General features: G+C 31.8%; 2 protein-coding genes across 3 annotated transcripts; one reads left to right on the top strand and one right to left on the bottom strand.

Moving 5' to 3' along the window:
* The first annotated feature begins 2209 nt into the window (after window positions 1–2209).
* LOC105133262 (choline-phosphate cytidylyltransferase 1-like) lies at window positions 2210–7909 on the top strand. Of its 2 annotated transcripts, XM_011037176.1 has the most exons (8): window positions 2212–2627; window positions 2771–2884; window positions 4079–4174; window positions 4795–4837; window positions 5684–5839; window positions 5933–6013; window positions 7385–7495; window positions 7596–7909. In XM_011037176.1, the coding sequence occupies exons 1-8, from the start codon at window positions 2479–2481 to the stop codon at window positions 7728–7730; spliced, it is 885 nt and encodes a 294-aa protein (XP_011035478.1). In that variant the 5' UTR covers window positions 2212–2478; the 3' UTR covers window positions 7731–7909. The 2 variants fall into 2 exon arrangements, with proteins under 2 accessions (XP_011035480.1, XP_011035478.1); XM_011037178.1 differs by lacking the exon at window positions 5684–5839 and having other exon boundaries at window positions 2210–2627.
* Window positions 7910–9081: 1172 nt separating this feature from the next.
* Window positions 9082–9972, bottom strand: LOC105133263 (RING-H2 finger protein ATL74-like). The gene has a single exon (XM_011037179.1). The coding sequence runs from the start codon at window positions 9698–9700 to the stop codon at window positions 9095–9097; it is 606 nt and encodes a 201-aa protein (XP_011035481.1). The 5' UTR covers window positions 9701–9972; the 3' UTR covers window positions 9082–9094.
* Between the last annotated feature and the right edge of the window lie 6799 nt (window positions 9973–16771).

Raw genomic sequence — 16771 nt, 5'->3', positions numbered from 1 at the left:
ATATTTTCAAGGGGACTTCATAGATAACAGATATCAATCTTATGTAGTTTTGATTTCAAAAGTTCTCACTCTAGAATATTCACCAATTTAGACCAATTGTTTATGCAATGATAATTGCAAAATTTTGACTAAATTGCTGGTGATTCGGCTCAAACACTTGATGCCTTAATTAATTAATAAATTTCAGAGCAGTTGTGTGCCGGGTAGGCAAATTACGAATAACATTATGACTGTCCTGGAGGTTAATTACTCCATGCACAAGATAAAAGGGAGGAGAGGAGTCATGACTATTAAGGTTGATCTTGAGAAGGCATATGATAGGTTAAAGTGGGACTTCATTCAAGAAACGATAACAAAGGCAAGATTACCTAAAATGATAGTAGAGATTATCATGAAATGTATTAAAAGAGCTTCACTGAGTATTTTATGGAATGATATTCCTTAGTCTAAGTTTCTTCCTTCAAGAAGAACTAGACAAGGAGATTTGTTATCCCTGTATATTTTTGTTTTATACCTGGAAAAGCTTTCTTAAATGATAAGTGGAGTGGTGGAGATGGGTTCTTGGAAGCCTTTCAGAGTGAGCAAAAGGGTTAAAGTATTTCTCATTTATGTTTTGCAGATGACATTTAATTTGCAGAAGCTAGTGAAGATCAGATAGAAAGAATTATAACATGATTAAATAAGTTTTGTGAGGTATCAGGTAGAAGATGAATGTGAACAAAACTAATATATTCTTCAGCAGGAATGTAACTCCCTCGTTGGCTAGAGTCATCAGCAGAAGAAATGGATTTAATGTCAATGAGAACCTGGGTAAATATTTGAGGGTTCGTATGCTTCATCAAAGGATCACAAAACAAACACATAATTACTTGATTGAAGCCATACAGAAGAGGTTAGCAAACTGAAAGTCAAACAACCTCTCATTAGCTGGTGGGATAACACTACAAGTTAGTCCTCTCTTCTATTCCTCTGTATCCACTGTAGGCTACCATGCTCCCAAGTAGTATTTACCAGGAAATTGAGAGGATATGCAAGAGATTTATTTGAGGAATGAATGAGGGTGGGGATAAAATTCATTTTATTAATTGGAAGACTTTGTGTCACTCAAGAGATGAAGATGGTCTGGTGATCAAAAAGATGAGTTTGATTAATAAGGCTTTTATGATGAAAATAACATGGGGTATCATCCATGATAAGGACAGTCTTTGGGCAAGTGTCCTTGGGAGGTAAGTCTGCAAAATCTCAAGATCATGTTCCTCATGTTAAAGCTAACGAGAAAGACTCGGCTTTGTGGAAAACATGGACCATATGCATTTATTCGATACGCTTCTCAAGATGATGCCTTCCTTGACCTGGAAAACATGGACCAGAGGGTTTGGGCCCAACACATTGCACTTGCCTTCTTAGGAACCTTCAAGCTGGGAAGCTCATGCTGTTGTCATTCCTTGTCATCATACACTAGGTTGATTTTTCTTGATCTTTCCAAACCTGGGAAGGACGGGTTTAGAGGATAATCCTGGAATCAGAGGAGTCATATACTCATGGTACATGGAACAATCCGGAATGTAATGCGTATTTGTTTTTATGGCAGAAGAAACAATGTTTTCAAAAACTTTGAATTTGTTTATTGAAATTATCTTTTTAGTATTTTTAAATTATTTTAATATACTGATGGTAAAAATAAATTTATTTTTTAATATATTTTTAAATAAATAATATTTTAAGAAATATTCCTTACCGATCAACAATCAGACACTTATTATATTGTTGATGTTGTTCTCTGATTTTTTTTAGATTAACGTGGGTGTCCGGGCCAGCTTGCGCGCACCACGACTAATCTCACGGGCCCTGAAGTTAACGACCATGTAAGTCTCCAGTGGCCATCATATGAGCAACCAAGAATTCGAACTTAAGACCACAGAAGGAGCAAACCCCTTGATCCCAAGTCTTTACCACTTGGCCACCACCTAGATGGTTTGTTGTTATCTGATTAAATGAAGAAGAAGAGGTTGCGTGATTATTTTCCACCGTGCATGAAAATGGACCGTCGTATTTGCCTAATAAATGCTCATTAAACTATATGATAAAGAGAACAATAGAAAAGCCTCGAAAGCGAAGCAGGGCGGTAGCGGGTACCAGTGGCCGAGAGACAACTTTATTCCTACCGAAAAAGTGATAGCTAACCCTTTAAAATCATGCTGCTTCTCCTTCTTCTTTTTTCTTCTTTTTTTTTTTTTAATTTGAGGAAAGGAATATTCTTTCGCGAATCCCCCGAGCGTCTCAAAAAGTCGTTAACCAATCGAATAAAAATAAAATAATTGTGCTAAGGAAGAAGAAGTTAAAGCGCGAGATTCTTTGTGCGCTGCGCTTAATTTCTGTTCTAAGCACCGCTAAAAAATAAGTTCTTTCCTTCTTTCCTTTACGAGAGAGGAGGCAAGGATAACCCCCGTTTAAAGAAGAAGAAGCAGAAGAAGAAGAATGGAGGAAGAAAAGGCAAAGAAGAGCTCGAGGACAGTAGAGGCAGCAGCAGAGGAGGAGAAGGAGAGGCCAGTTCGAGTATATGCAGACGGCATCTACGATCTCTTCCACTTTGGCCATGCCCGTTCTCTCGAGCAAGCCAAGAAACTGTATCTGAATTAATTAATTAACTATTATCACTCTCACAATCTATCTCTTCTGTTTTAATTGAATTCATTTATTATTTTCTGTTTCAATTTAACTATATAGGTTTCCCCCCCTCAAAATAATAGTAATAGAAATAATTGGATAGGTTTCCAAATACGTATTTGGTGGTTGGATGCTGCAATGATGAGATGACTCACAGATATAAGGGTAAAACTGTGATGACTGATCAAGAACGGTACGAGTCTCTTCGCCATTGCAGGTACCTTAGCTTTTTATCCATCTTTTCAATTTTTATTCTCTATTTCTTTGATTTCAAACAGGATTAAAATTCCGATGCATAACAAATCACCATAATTTTTTTAAAGGGTAGGTTTATAATTAAAGAATCTGATTTTTGGGTTTTGAATAACAACCATCAAGGATGATCACTTCGCTGTAGTAGACATGCTTGCAATGCACCAGAGGCAGTGCCAAGTGATTGGAAAGGTAGAAACCAGTGTTTTAAGGATTGTTGAATGTCTTCCCATTCAAACCCATCAAATCCTAACAAACATTGCATGCTTCCAGAGCTTCTTGCCTTCCTACAACCATGGGTGAATTGCGTCAATTAGAGGCCCTTTTCTTTTGGTTCTTGGACAAATCTTTTACTGACCAAACATTGAAAAGATTTACTCCACAAACTCATGCAAGTAAATGCAGTGAGAAAGGGTGTCCCGGCCTTTCACCACTACTAAATGCGTAACACATACACATGGCTTTGATAAGACCTTGTTCTGTGTTTGCTCCTCCAATATATTGTCAGTCTTATCTTCTTAAATACTGCAGCTTAAACAAAGGCCTTCACCTTACAGGGTAGGAGCCAATATAACAATCCGAACCCTTACCTTTCCTTTCAAGGAAATCGTACTGAATCAAATATTTTAATTAAGATCTTTTTTCTTTCTTTTTTCTAAATAAAAAGAACCAATAACATCTATTCTCTTATTTAAATATCAAAAGAAATGAAATGTCCAAAAAAGCTTTCCCTATCTGATGAGGTCTAGGAATTAGAATGATAAAACTGTGAAGAACTTTAACTGCCTCCTATAAAATTTAAGCCATGAGCGTGGATTGCTGGCATCAATTATTTTCCCTCAAACCGAATTGCATAGACTGCACACAAGATAACATACACGTCGAAAAATTCTTCGCATGCGGGGTTTTATCTGTTTGGTGTTTCTGGTAGCAGATTGGATAATTAATAATAATAATAATAAAACCTAAGTGATCAGGTTACTTCTGCACACATTTTATTTTCACGGTTTTAATTTGCTGCACTTGTTTCATACTGGGAGCCTGTCTGTTGGCAAAACTTAGTTTTTTTTTTTTTTTATCTTAGATATTAAATTTGAACAAGTAAATTCTATCTAGGGATTACGGTGCATGTAGCATTGATTGACGATAAATTTTGCAGGTGGGTTGACGAAGTTATCCCTGATGCACCATGGGTTATCACCCAAGAGTTTCTCGACAAGCATAGGATCGACTATGTGGCTCATGACTCTCTTCCGTAAGGTTAATCAGTCCAAATGGACCCATCTGCTTGTCATTCCAACAATTAAAAAAGATTCATGGAAACTGCATGCTTGTGTTTTTTGGGTCTTCCACTTCAGCTATTTGAAGAATAAAAAAATCATTGCTTTTAGTTGAATGATTTGTGAAACTGCATGGAAGCTAAAATAATCTTCTGTATTTGTCTTTTGTATGAGCAAGTGCTGTGTTTGATGCCTTTCTACTTCTTCTTGTTTTTTTTTGGTGCAAAACATGTTCAAGACCTGCTTCTAATTAAATTACTGGCCATATTTGCAGTGGTTGCTATCTTATCTTCCTTCCATTTACCATCTAAGTTACAATAAGTATATTGTTGATTCTGTTACAACAAATTGTTGTCCATTTAACTTCATTATGTTCTTTGCTACTTAATTTTTTTCTTGTTTTTGCTCATTTGACATCTTGTTATTGACAGTACTTCAATTTGGCATCCTGCGCCATAATATAAGCTTTCATGTGTAGATGAATTAAAATCTCATCACCTATGTGTTTTTGCCTCCCTATTGCTCTTCCTTGAATTTTGAAGTTCCCCACGCTTTTTAATATGTTAATTGTTTTCTGTTTGCCCTAAAATTGTAGTTATGCTGATGCAAGTGGGGCCGGAAAGGATGTTTATGAATTTGTAAGTTTGGTGATAACTGAATTTTGTTTTTTCTCAAGCACTAGCTCACCTTGACTTGATAAAACCTTTCAATAAATGGTGATGAGAATAAAAATCTGCAATTCTATTCTATGCGGCTTTTCATTCCTATCTGGCTCGCTCTGTTACTTTATAGCTTATATCTTCTCTTCCATCACCATGACTGATTCTTTTATGTGCTAGACCTAATATTTTTTAAGCTCGTGCTACCATATGACCACTGCTATCTGTATTTTCCCACACCCATGATGATCCTCTTTGCTCTCATATCCTCTCACATAACAGGGAAATATACCTAAATTTGTTGGTTGATTGATTGTTGAGCGGCATATGATTATTAGTTTCATAAACTTTGGCATTACTTGCCTCGGTAAAGGCCAGTCCATTGTTTTTTCTTAGTTTTCTTGATTTAACTGTCTCATACATATGAAACCTTTTCACACATGGCATTGGGAAAAAAAATTCCATTATTCTCCAAAATCTATCCCTACCTGTGAAAATGTTGCTAACAGGGGGGTACCTTTTATCTCACTTAAACCATTGCTTCTTGACCTGTATCCTCTTTCAATTTCCTAAGTCACCATTACAGGGCTTTTCTTGAATGTTCATGACCAAATAATTTGCTAATTTTCTGTTCATTGCTACCATAGCTTCTCATGGTTTTGATGACTTTTCATGTGCAGCGAACTCAATAGACAAAACATGACATACTCTAATGATTGACATAATTTTTTTGGATCTGGAAAATCGTGATTACTTAATAGACTCATCACTATCATACAAAGTACGACTGGTTTCACTAGAATCCATTTCTGCAAAAATGTTCAGGTCAAGTCTGTTGGGAGATTTAAGGAAACAAAACGGACTGATGGGATCTCCACTTCTGATATTATAATGAGGATTGTTAAAGATTATAATGAGTATGTGATGCGTAATTTGGCACGTGGATATACAAGAAAAGATTTGGGTGTCAGTTATGTGAAGGTTCACTCTATTTGCAATTCTCTTTTCTGAGTTATGGCCATTGTGTTCTTGCCAAGAATTGATCTGTTTCATTCCCTATCCTCTTCCCACTAGGAGAAGCGACTGAGAGTTAACATGGGGCTTAAAAGGTTCCGTGAGAAAGTGAAGAAACAGCAAGAGATAGTCGGGGAAAAGGTACGTAAATTGCTTTCAAAGTTGCTAATACTAAGTTGTGAGCTTGCATGGCATGTGTGTTAACAATTTGTAGCATGTGAGATTTTGTGCTTCTCTGTTGGAAGGATAGGTACAACCTTGATAAACTATGACTATTTTTCATGCCATGAATGCACGATGCCATGTTGTTTTCCCTTCCCTTGTTTAGGATAGATGTAAATGTGTGCAGAACAAGAAAGAAAATATAAATATTGTTTAGCACATGTGCTGAAGAGTAGAAACAGTATAAGACAAAATAATTTTAGAAAGAAAACCAAAATCTAGTCTGGCTTACAAACAGTAACATGAATTTTAGCAGTTGACTCTCTAGCATAGAACCGGACACCAGCCATTAAATTCACGATGTTTTACATTGCAGCATCTCTTAATTAAATTTGCAATAATTCTGTTGTAAGAATTGATTTAAGTGCTTCTGTATAGACAGAATGGTTATGTGAACATAAAACTTTAAAATTTTCCTTTTCATGCATCCTATATTGAAACGCAGAAATTTCTCCTCCTTTTATTTTGATTAGTTGCATAATCAAATGGTGTTGCGAATATAGTATAGCATCTTGGGAATTAAGATGCCTTGTGGATTCTTATAATTCATTTTCTTCCTGACTTTTCGGACTTCTGTAGTCAAGTAATAAGTATGAATTTTATCAAATTAATTATGGAGGGTAATTAGAAGTAGTCTGATTGCTCTCTCCAAAACAGATTTTTTTTTGCTTCACCTGTGCCCAAGGGTTCCTAACATTAAGTTGCTTCACCATATAGAACTAATGTTTTAGTCCAAAAGCATCTGACTTCAATCTTTGCTCACTTTCCATCCCGCTGAGGTCTGATGTTCAAAATTAACTGTTGAAGCAGTTTGGTAATTTGGATTAAGATTAGACCATGTAGTAGCCAGTTACTTTATTAAGCATGTACATATTGCTATTAAGATCAGTATTAGAAGTGTTTTGTAAGCAAAATCCTGTCATACTGAACCATCTGTTTATTACGCTGGCATACCTCTTGGAAACACATGATGCAATTTTATTATTGTAAATGATGCCAGTTGGTCAGCAACTTCGTCCCTGGGAGCCAGACTCACTCACCCCTCACCTGCCCCCTGTCCCTCTTTTAAGTTTTGCTTCTCCGAGGAAACACACCCTAGCTTTGCCAGTGGTGGTTTAACTTAAAGATGAGTAGGCCTAGCCAATTGGTATTCAAGCGAGATGCTACCATTAAGTTTGTGCTCTCCTTCTTATTCAATAGACGATAACCCGAAATCAATTATATGCATTACTACCACTTGGCAGATGTCCCATTATAATTGGATTGATATATTCTGCTCTGATGCTGCAGATACAAGTAGTTGCAAAAACTGCCCGTGTGCATCGGAATGAGTGGGTGGAGAATGCTGATAGATTGGTTGCTGGATTTCTTGAAATGTTTGAAGAACGTTGTCATAAAATGGTCAGTCTTCCTTCCTGGCCTGAACTAGGTGGTAGTCTGTATGTGCATGTATAATCTCTCTTTCTATGCTTATGCCACGTTTGGTGTGCATTTCTATCAGGGAACAGCTATCAGAGAGCGAATTCAAGAGAAACTGACAAAGCAGCAGTTGATAGGTCTTATGTATGATAGATACGATGGTGATAGTGATGAGTACTACTACGATGATGACTCTGGAGAAGAATACAGTGACTAGGACAAACAAAGAGCTTCTTTGTTTATTTAATTACTATTGTTGGGCATTGATACTGAGTTTTGGTGTTTTAGAAGAAGTAGGTAGACGATTTCAGCTTGGGAGATGGAACATTGTTTGCAAAATGCGTGCAGACCATAATTTGAGCTGGACCCTCCGTGTTTAAACAAGGGTGCATTTAATATCATTGTGGTTTATAGTTCTCTCTTTAAGCACGACACCCTTGTCTTCCTTTTTATTTTTCCAAAGCATCAAAATCTCGAACTTGATTTTGCATCTAAATGATAAAAAACATGGTTTTGAAACTAAAATGATGTTTAATTTTTTATGTTATGAATACCCATCTATCAACAGACCATGGGGGAACCGTGACCGTAGCTGCCGCAGCCGCGGCTGCTCTAGCCACACCTCGAACAGACTTACTTTCTTGGAATGTCTAAGCATTAAGAAATCATCAACATGAATTGCACTGTTGGTCAATTGAAGCCAAGGAAGGCAGTGCCAGTGGTAGCCTACCTCAATGTTTCAATTGATTTGCATTTCCACCACTTCCACAGAATCCTTTCATTCAAATTAGCAATTGGAACTGAACGCGAGCAAAGTAGGTGGTGGAGATGGATTCCTTACATGTGCAACAACAAAATGATACTGCATCAACACTCCACTAGACAAACAGAAGAAAAACAATCTGGTCCTTCTTGCCCTCTGCTGCTATTATTGCTTGCTTTATATTGTTCTATTGGCGTTGGTATCATAATATCGAAAGGCATCGCAATTGCACTTCCTTCACACATAGAAGGTGGACGTAGTTTTCATGGTATCTCTTTCTGCAACAAGGTGTCCAACCCAACTTCGAGATTGCATTTTCCTTCTTAAAACAATGAGTTTCAAATTTGACTCATTTGGGAAATGATGCACCTGGTTTTCTAATAGAAAAGGATAATCATATATATATATATATGTTATGAAATTGAAAGGATGGGATATAGCGGATAAACATCTAATAAAGTTAAACAAATTATTCACCTTTTAATTAGTTCCATCCTTGTTTGATGGCCATCATTTATATATTCTTAAAAATAAATAAATAAAAATCAAGATTTTTTTTTCAGTTTTTTTGTTTATACGGCTCACATCTCTATCAAGACTAGATTTCTTTTCATTGAAAAGGAGTGTTGTTATGAGGCCTCAAGGTTGATAAGCGAACATCAAAGCAACAACACTTGCTAATTTCTTGCTTGATTTAATATACTCGCTGCAAAAAAAGAATGATCCAAGAAACTAGACTAGGGAAGAGGAGAAACATATATATCAAATAAAAACACTTGCTCATTTCTTATTTGATTAGGCGCTCATTTCTTATTTGATTAGGCAGTGACTATCTGCTCTAGAGAAGGCACTGCTTCATTGGACTTGAGCCTATGACGACAAGTAGGGCATGAAGAGTGAGAGAGCAGCCACTTGTCAATGCAATCGGCATGAAACCTGTGGTTGCATTGAGGCAAGACCCTTATTTTATCACCGTCGGTGAAGTCTGCTAGGCAAATGGCACAACCTGAAGCTGATGATGGTGAACCTTGATGGGCATAAGTTGAAGTTGGCAAAGCTACCATTTCTTTCTTCTTTAAGCCAGAGTTCCGTCTACGAGAAGATATCCACTCTGCTGGTTCAGTTACTGCTCGTCTTGTGCACTGAAATACACATTGTAACATGGAATTGAGGCCCAAAGCACAAACCAAGGCACATGTCATTGCAGCAACAATGACCATTACATTGAAATCCATGGTTGGTTCCTGGGATTGATCTTGACATGGAGGGGTGCTCATGGTGGGACTGAGTGTGGGAGATGGTGAAATTTGAGCCATGAAGAAGGGAATGAGAAGATAGGGAAATTGAAAGGCAAGTATGGGGGATGGAAAGGGAGAAGAAAGGGAGAAGGTAGGGAGGAGAAGGGCACCCAGTATGCGGTACATAACACACCAATGGAACAAGAGGCCTCAGTGGATGGCTGTGTTGAGTTGACTGGTGAACTGTGGACTTGGGTTATGCTTACTTGATAATCCACTGTCTTCCTTGCTTTTTGTAAATGCGCTTTCCCAGAAAGAAAAGGCATCTCTCCCTCACAGAGATTTTGCCCAATTCCTATTGGTTACTGTCAGCAAGTTGCAGCACACAACAAGTCTTGGAAAAAGTAGACAAGACTGATTCTCAGTAGGATCTTCACTAGGATAGATCAGTAGAAGCCAGCAAGCTTCTGCTTTGGATATTCTAGTGGCTGTCTTCGTTCTTTGAAAAAATTCAATACAAGTTATTGGAATTTGATGGGGAACAAAACAGATGCCTTTTACATCCGAATATTGGAACTCTCAAAAAATAAATAAATAAATTCATTATCCCCACGGCGTTTATATGCTTCGAAAGTAACAAGATGCATTGGTAACTAATTAATTAATATAAAAGTTTACTGAATTCAAATCTAAAAGCATTACTGTGCTTTATTTTTTATTTTTTTATTTTTGATGATCTAAATATGCACGCTAGTCCGGGAAAATCACTGGCCATTAAACCAACAAAAAATAAAAGAACTTCTTATGGTGTTTTTGAATTACAAAAAATTAAATTCTAAAAAAGATTATTACATATTTCGGATATAAACTTTTTGATTTTTTTTCTATTTGGGTTTTTCTATTGTTATTTTACTATTTGAATGTGAGAATTTTTAAATTTTTTATCAAGAATTTTTATAAGATCCCATCAAAAAAATTTGATGTGACAGTTAAATTAACATTAAACATAATCGAAAGCATTTAAAACAATTTTATATTTCTATAATTTTTATAATAGGCTTATTTTCTTGATATTGAATTGTAGCCTCAAAATGAATGACTATCTCCAAAATGTACTTTAAAAATAAATAATAATTTGATGGATTTACAATATCATCACGAAAATCAAATTCCGTTACATGCTAACCAATTCAACTGTTTAATTATATCAAATATCTTTCTTCAATGGATATAAATTGAATATAAAAAGAAAAAGAAAAAACGTGAGGTCAGTTTTTATAAACTAAATTGTGGATAATTAATGTTTCCTTGATGCCACAGAAAAATATATTCATAGTAATAGCATCTATAGTATCTACCCTCTAACATTGTTTTTTTTTAATAATACACTGTTAGCTAGCTAGGTGTTTCGTGTTATGCTTAGGTTTATTTATCTTTTTCATGGTAAAAAAATATTAAAATAATATAAATATTTAAAAAAAAATTAAGATTATAGTCATTGGATTGAATAATGTTAATAAACCCTGTTAATTTAATAATATAATTACAAAATTAAAAATTAAGAAAAAATAAAGAGAAAAAAAGACAATGACGATTCAATGTAAAAGATGAACAATTTTCAATATTGTAAAAATATATTTATACGATATTCATAAAATATCTTAATGATTTTATTTATATATTATTCATAAAATATCTAATCTCTAATTTTTTTAAACTAAAAAAAAAAATTTAGGAAACACTTATGTTTTTAAAGAAGTAAAAAAAATTTGATAACTGGGTTAAATCTTAATTAATTTAATAATATTATAAAAATATTAGGCAACAAAAAAATTCATAAAAAACAATGTTAAACAATGAAATTCAAAAAAGAAAATAAAATGAAAAAAAGATTTTAATCCATGTTAACTTTTTAAATTTCATGAATAAAATAAAAACAAGTCGTAGTGCTTGGCCCATGAAGCTACGGCTCACACACTGGTCTTTTATTTTTTTTAACCTCGTCATTCGCCCCAACCATTTGCATAAAAAATAACATGTTATTTGCTAGGCTCAAAATTCAGCCACTGATGTGTTAGGACTAACAGGGTTCTTTTGTTGATCCACAAACTTATTCTCAACTTATTTTTTACTCAAAATACCTATGAAACACCCCAAGGACCTTATTAAACCAATATATGGCCTTTAAAAACACGAAAAACCTGTCCAAAACCCAAAATCAACCCAAAACCTAAAAATCCTCCCAAGTCTAAATTTGTTTTTTAGGTGTTTTCATGGTTAAAAAAAAATAAAAAGAAAAAAAACATAATTGTAACCCCCTCCATCTTATAGAACTATTTGACATAAAGAATGATCGTTTTGGTGGCTGAAATCAACATTTTCTCTATCTACACCATAATTTGGCGACTCCTTTCTCTTCTCTGATCAAAGAAGGATCGAAAAATAATAAAAATAAAGTTCAGTATCAAAAATTTTTATCTCCCTCTCTCTCTATGAGAACTTTTTTGTATCTCACCCTTAATGTATGAAAATTGCAGAGAGACCGATAACCTAATATCTCAAAAAGATAAGGAATGAAAATGAACTTCCACAACAAACTTTAAACACACCCCTTATTCTTCCTGCTTTTTTTATTTAATCCTTTATTTTTCAATTAAACTCTTTTTTCTTAAAATAATATGTAATCGGGGACTAATTTGGGTTCAAAAGGGCTAAATGATGTAAAATAAAAATTTAAAAATCAAATTAAATATTTTAAAAAAAATACTACTCTAGTTCACAATGTTTTGTGAGAATGTAAACAAAAAAATTTAATCTCTTTTAGTATATTATATAATCATTTAAGTTTTAGCCTTCATTTTTTTAGGACATTACCTGCGGAGATAACATATATGGGTTTTGTTCCAAATTCTTTTTCAAATTTTATTTTATTAGTTTTGTCCCTTCAAAATAATCATTACATGTTAGTGTTATCATAAAAACCAATCATCTCCTAATTTTCAAGAAAGTTTCCCAAAGTTTAATGGAAAAAATCTTTATAATATATTTGTTTTTGTGTTTTGAAAGTATAGTTAAAAAAAAATTATTTTATTTTTTTTTAAATTAATTTTTTTGATATCGTCAAATCATCTTAATATGATAATATCAAAAAAAAAATTTAAAATATATATTATTTTAATATATTTTTAAATAAAAAACACTTTAAAAAATAATCATTACCACAATATTAAATAAGCTAAAAATAAACAAATAATTCACATGTCAGCTACTGACATTTTTTGCTTGGTTATGTTAATTGAGTCAATAGGCTTGCAAGAGGAATAGAACTCAGCCCAATAAATATAATAATTATTAATTAATTAATTAAAAAAACTAAGGGTGAAGGAGGTATTATTGTAGTCCAAGATTTATATTATTATTCATTGAAATAATAATTTGATAAAATTGATTGTGGCTCAAGAAAAAACTTTCAACAAAATATTAGGGTAAGATAGTCTTTTTACCATAATAAAATTATTTTATACAAATTGTATGAGGTTAAATTGGTCATTTCACTTTTTTGCATGGTAAAAATATGAATTTAACCCTAAAATAATAATAATAATAATAATAATAATAATAAAGATAATGCCTATTACTCATGGATGTTTTTGTTTTTTAATTTTTTTAAAATAATATAATTACTTTGATGCTCTTAAAGATAAAATCAACTTAACTCTCTCACAATTAGTTTTTTTTTTTATCATTTTACATTGATTTTATTGTAGATTTAAAGGTTATTTAGCTCTTTTTTTCTAATTAAAATATATTAATATAATTAAAAAAAATTGTTAACGTCTGTGTGGCACATATTAGTGCGTGGAGAACCCCTACTATGTGTTGGGATGTTTAGCAACCAAATACCGCCTTTAGAGATGGCATTTAAAAGGTCTCGATGCCCCTGGCCTGATGAGAAAATACATGTTTCAAAATTTATGATGGTTTGGCGCTGGTGACCATTTCTTCCCCCCTTCTCTCTCTCTTTCTTCACTAAGATTTTCGCGCTAGCATCTTAAAAATTCAAGAACAGTCCTTTGATTTATTGGTTCTTCAAATTTGTTCCATTTTCTTTTTATTATGATTTTTTGTATCTTGATTAATTTATAAAATTTGTATGTCTTTCCAATTTCATCCTTCTTAAAAAAAATCATCTTTAAATTTGTTCCCAATTCTTTTTATTGTAATTTTTTGGTTTTAAATTGATTTTGTTTTATGATATCACTCTCTTTTGATTTTTTTTTCCATCAAATTTAATTCTTATTCATTTGATTGCTAATTTTTTTGCCTTGATAATTTTTTTGAATTGATATTTTTAAATTGGTTCATAATTTTTTATTGAACCTAGATCCAAGGTTTTATGAGTTGTGAGTTTTTAGGATTTGACTAAGTTTAGGACATTTGCCCGGGCATACAACATTTTTTTTCCTTTACCTAACTAAATTATTTTTTAATGTTTCATCCTTTAATCTTTATTCAACTAAAAATTGTTCCTTTTGTTTTAGCTTTCTTTTTATGAAATTTTTTATTTATCTTGAAAATGACCCAGTTTTCTTGAATTTTTTTTGTTTATTGTCATTTTTTGGGTGTTTTTTGCCTAATTCTTTAAAATTATTTTTTTATCCCTTCCTTAGTTATTTAAAATAATTTTTTAAAATAAATTATAAGATTAGAATTCTATTCTTGTTTCATCCCCCTTTATTAATTTAGTTCTCATTTTTTTATTACTATTTTTTTATTTGAAATTAAAAAAAAATTCTTTTTTTAGTTTTTTTCACTTATTTTGAAAATAAACTAGGTTTTCTTAGGTTTTTTTAACTATTGTTCTTTGTTGGATTTACTTTAGTTAATCCAAATTAAATTGGTTAGGAATTGAGGTTTTTAATTCAGTTTAAGTTTATGATTTACTGGATTGTAAATTTGAAACCTTTGTCTAGGTTTAAAAAGTTCACCTAAATTTTCTTGAGGTTTTTTCTCTTTTTTAAAACTAATATTTTTTTAGTTTTATCATTTAATATTTATATTATTACTGATTAAGCTTCTTCTTTTTTGCATATTTACCTTCCATATGATTTTTTTAACTATGTATTTTTTGTTGTTTTCCTTTTTTGTCTATATATCAGCTTGTTTTCCTCAATCATGTTCATGTCTCAAGTCACATTTTAAAAAAATTAAAACATGTTTGCGTCATAAAAATACAAATATTTTTCAATTTTGCCATCTTCATTTTTTTTTTATCTTTCAAATCCACTCTCTATTTTTTTTTATTGCTATTTTTTTTGTGTTGGGTGATTTTTCAGATCTTTTATAATTTCATCCTCCATGAGTTTTTTTCTATCAAATTTAATTCTTATTTTTTTATTACTTTTTAAAATTGATATTTTTTTTTCATTTGGTAAATTGAAAATTCATTTTCATGCTTTTTTTCCCTTTCCTTTCAAGTGGTTCTTTTTTTTTAATGTTTTTCTTTCTACAAAATTATCTTAATCTTATGTCAATTATCAAGAAATTTGTGAGCTAACCCATTTTAACAAGGTTTTTTTTCTAGTTTTCTTTTTCACCCTTAAAAATTAGGTTTTTTATACTCCAAATAAGCTCATGTCAAGGATTTTTTTACCTTTTTTGTTATCATTTTTTTTGTCATTTTATTTATTTTTGGTATATTTTTTATATTATTTAAATTACCGGTTGGTTTGATGACTTAGGTCTTAAATATTTTTTCTTGTCATTTTTTTCATGCCAAAGAAATTCTTTACCTACCCATAGTGAAGCGTGGTCCACAAATCTAGTAAAGCACTAAAAGAAATGGTATTTTTACTATGCACTACCTCACAAAAATACTATTCATTTAATAGTGCCTTATGTTTTTAACTTTTGTGTGTTTTTAATTTCATAAATCAACATTTAATTTTTTAGGAATTAGACTACATGATTTGTTCCGACATGGTTTTAATGATATTATTCGAGCCTCATGAACTGTATCATGAGTTTGGTGGGTTAACCTGGTTTATTCAGTTTTTTTTTAATTTATATTTTTTTCAATTTCATCCTTAAATATTTTATTAATTAAAAATTAGATTTATTAATTTATTTGGTTTGTTGTATATGAAGTTATCGTGATATTATGAACCGAGACATGGTTTTGACAATTTAACTCAAGTTATTTTTTTAGTTTTTTTAAATTAATTTTTAAATCTCGTTCTTTAACTTTGAGTTGATTGAAAATTATGTTTTGTAATTTTTTTATTTGATTTTTATAGGGTTATTTTACCCTCATGATCTTGGTCATGAGTTTTGTAATTTAACCCAGGTTAACTTAAGTTGTGAGTTTGGTAGTTTAACTCAAGTTGACAGAGGTCTTTTTTTTTTTTTTGAGGTTATCTCGATCTTATAACATAGTTTATGGGTTTGACGAGTTAACTAGGGTTGACACATGATTTTTTTTTATTTTTTTTATTATTTTATTTTTTAATTTCATCATTCACCATTGGATTAATTAGGAATTGAGTTTTATTGGTTATTTTAATTTATTTTCTATGAGGTCATCGTGATCTTATAATTAGATTTCATAATTAGATATATATCCAGAAATCTATGTGTTATTTTTTGTTATTTTTAAAAAATTTAGATATTCATAAATTATCCATTGGGTTTCGAGTATCTAATTAATATATATTATTTATTATTGTTTATTAATAGTTAATTTATATATTTGAAGTTTGAATATGTATATTAAATGATAGATATTATTCATATTATATGTGTGTGTGTGTGTCTTATATCGATAACAAGATATGCATATATCATATTGTGTGTGTGTGTGTGTGTGTCTTATACATATGTCATATTGTGTGTGTGTGTGTGTAGAGTTAGTTTTGGGCAGGTTTTAAATCGGGTTTGATAATATATATACCTTATTTATTATCCAACAATTCTAAAAAATTAATTATCTATTCAAGTCGGATCAATATCCGTTAGATTAAGATTAAATTATCATACTAAATGTGCATACTTATAAAACCTTATTAGGCTGGTGACCCAACAACATTTTTACTAAGATAATTTTTTTATTTTAACTGAAAAAACCCAAAGTAATTTTATTTTAATATAAAAAAATTTATTTATCTATTTATGAATTAACCCAACTAAATCAAGTCTTATAAAATTATGATCATGTGGGTAAGAATGGTGTCATTGGGTTGGGTGCTCTGCACATGATTA

The sequence above is a fragment of the Populus euphratica genome, unplaced genomic scaffold, assembly GCF_000495115.2.
Source record: "Populus euphratica unplaced genomic scaffold, PopEup_1.0 scaffold110.1, whole genome shotgun sequence".
Taxonomy (NCBI): Eukaryota; Viridiplantae; Streptophyta; class Magnoliopsida; order Malpighiales; family Salicaceae; genus Populus; species Populus euphratica.
Note: the sequence above shows the minus strand (reverse complement) of the source record. Positions and strands in the feature narration are given on the sequence as shown.

What these genes read in the sequence shown, in the direction of transcription:
- LOC105133262 (XM_011037176.1), top strand. Translation starts at nt 2,479, where the DNA reads ATGGAGGAAGAAAAGGCAAAGAAGAGCTCGAGGACAGTAGAGGCAGCA. An exon ending in CTCGAGCAAGCCAAGAAACT is followed by an intron (nt 2,628 to 2,770) that starts GTATCTGAATTA and finishes ATAATTGGATAG; the next exon opens with GTTTCCAAATACGTATTTGG. An exon ending in AAGAGATAGTCGGGGAAAAG is followed by an intron (nt 6,014 to 7,384) that starts GTACGTAAATTG and finishes CTGATGCTGCAG; the next exon opens with ATACAAGTAGTTGCAAAAAC.
- LOC105133263 (XM_011037179.1), bottom strand. Translation starts at nt 9,700, where the DNA reads ATGTACCGCATACTGGGTGCCCTTCTCCTCCCTACCTTCTCCCTTTCT.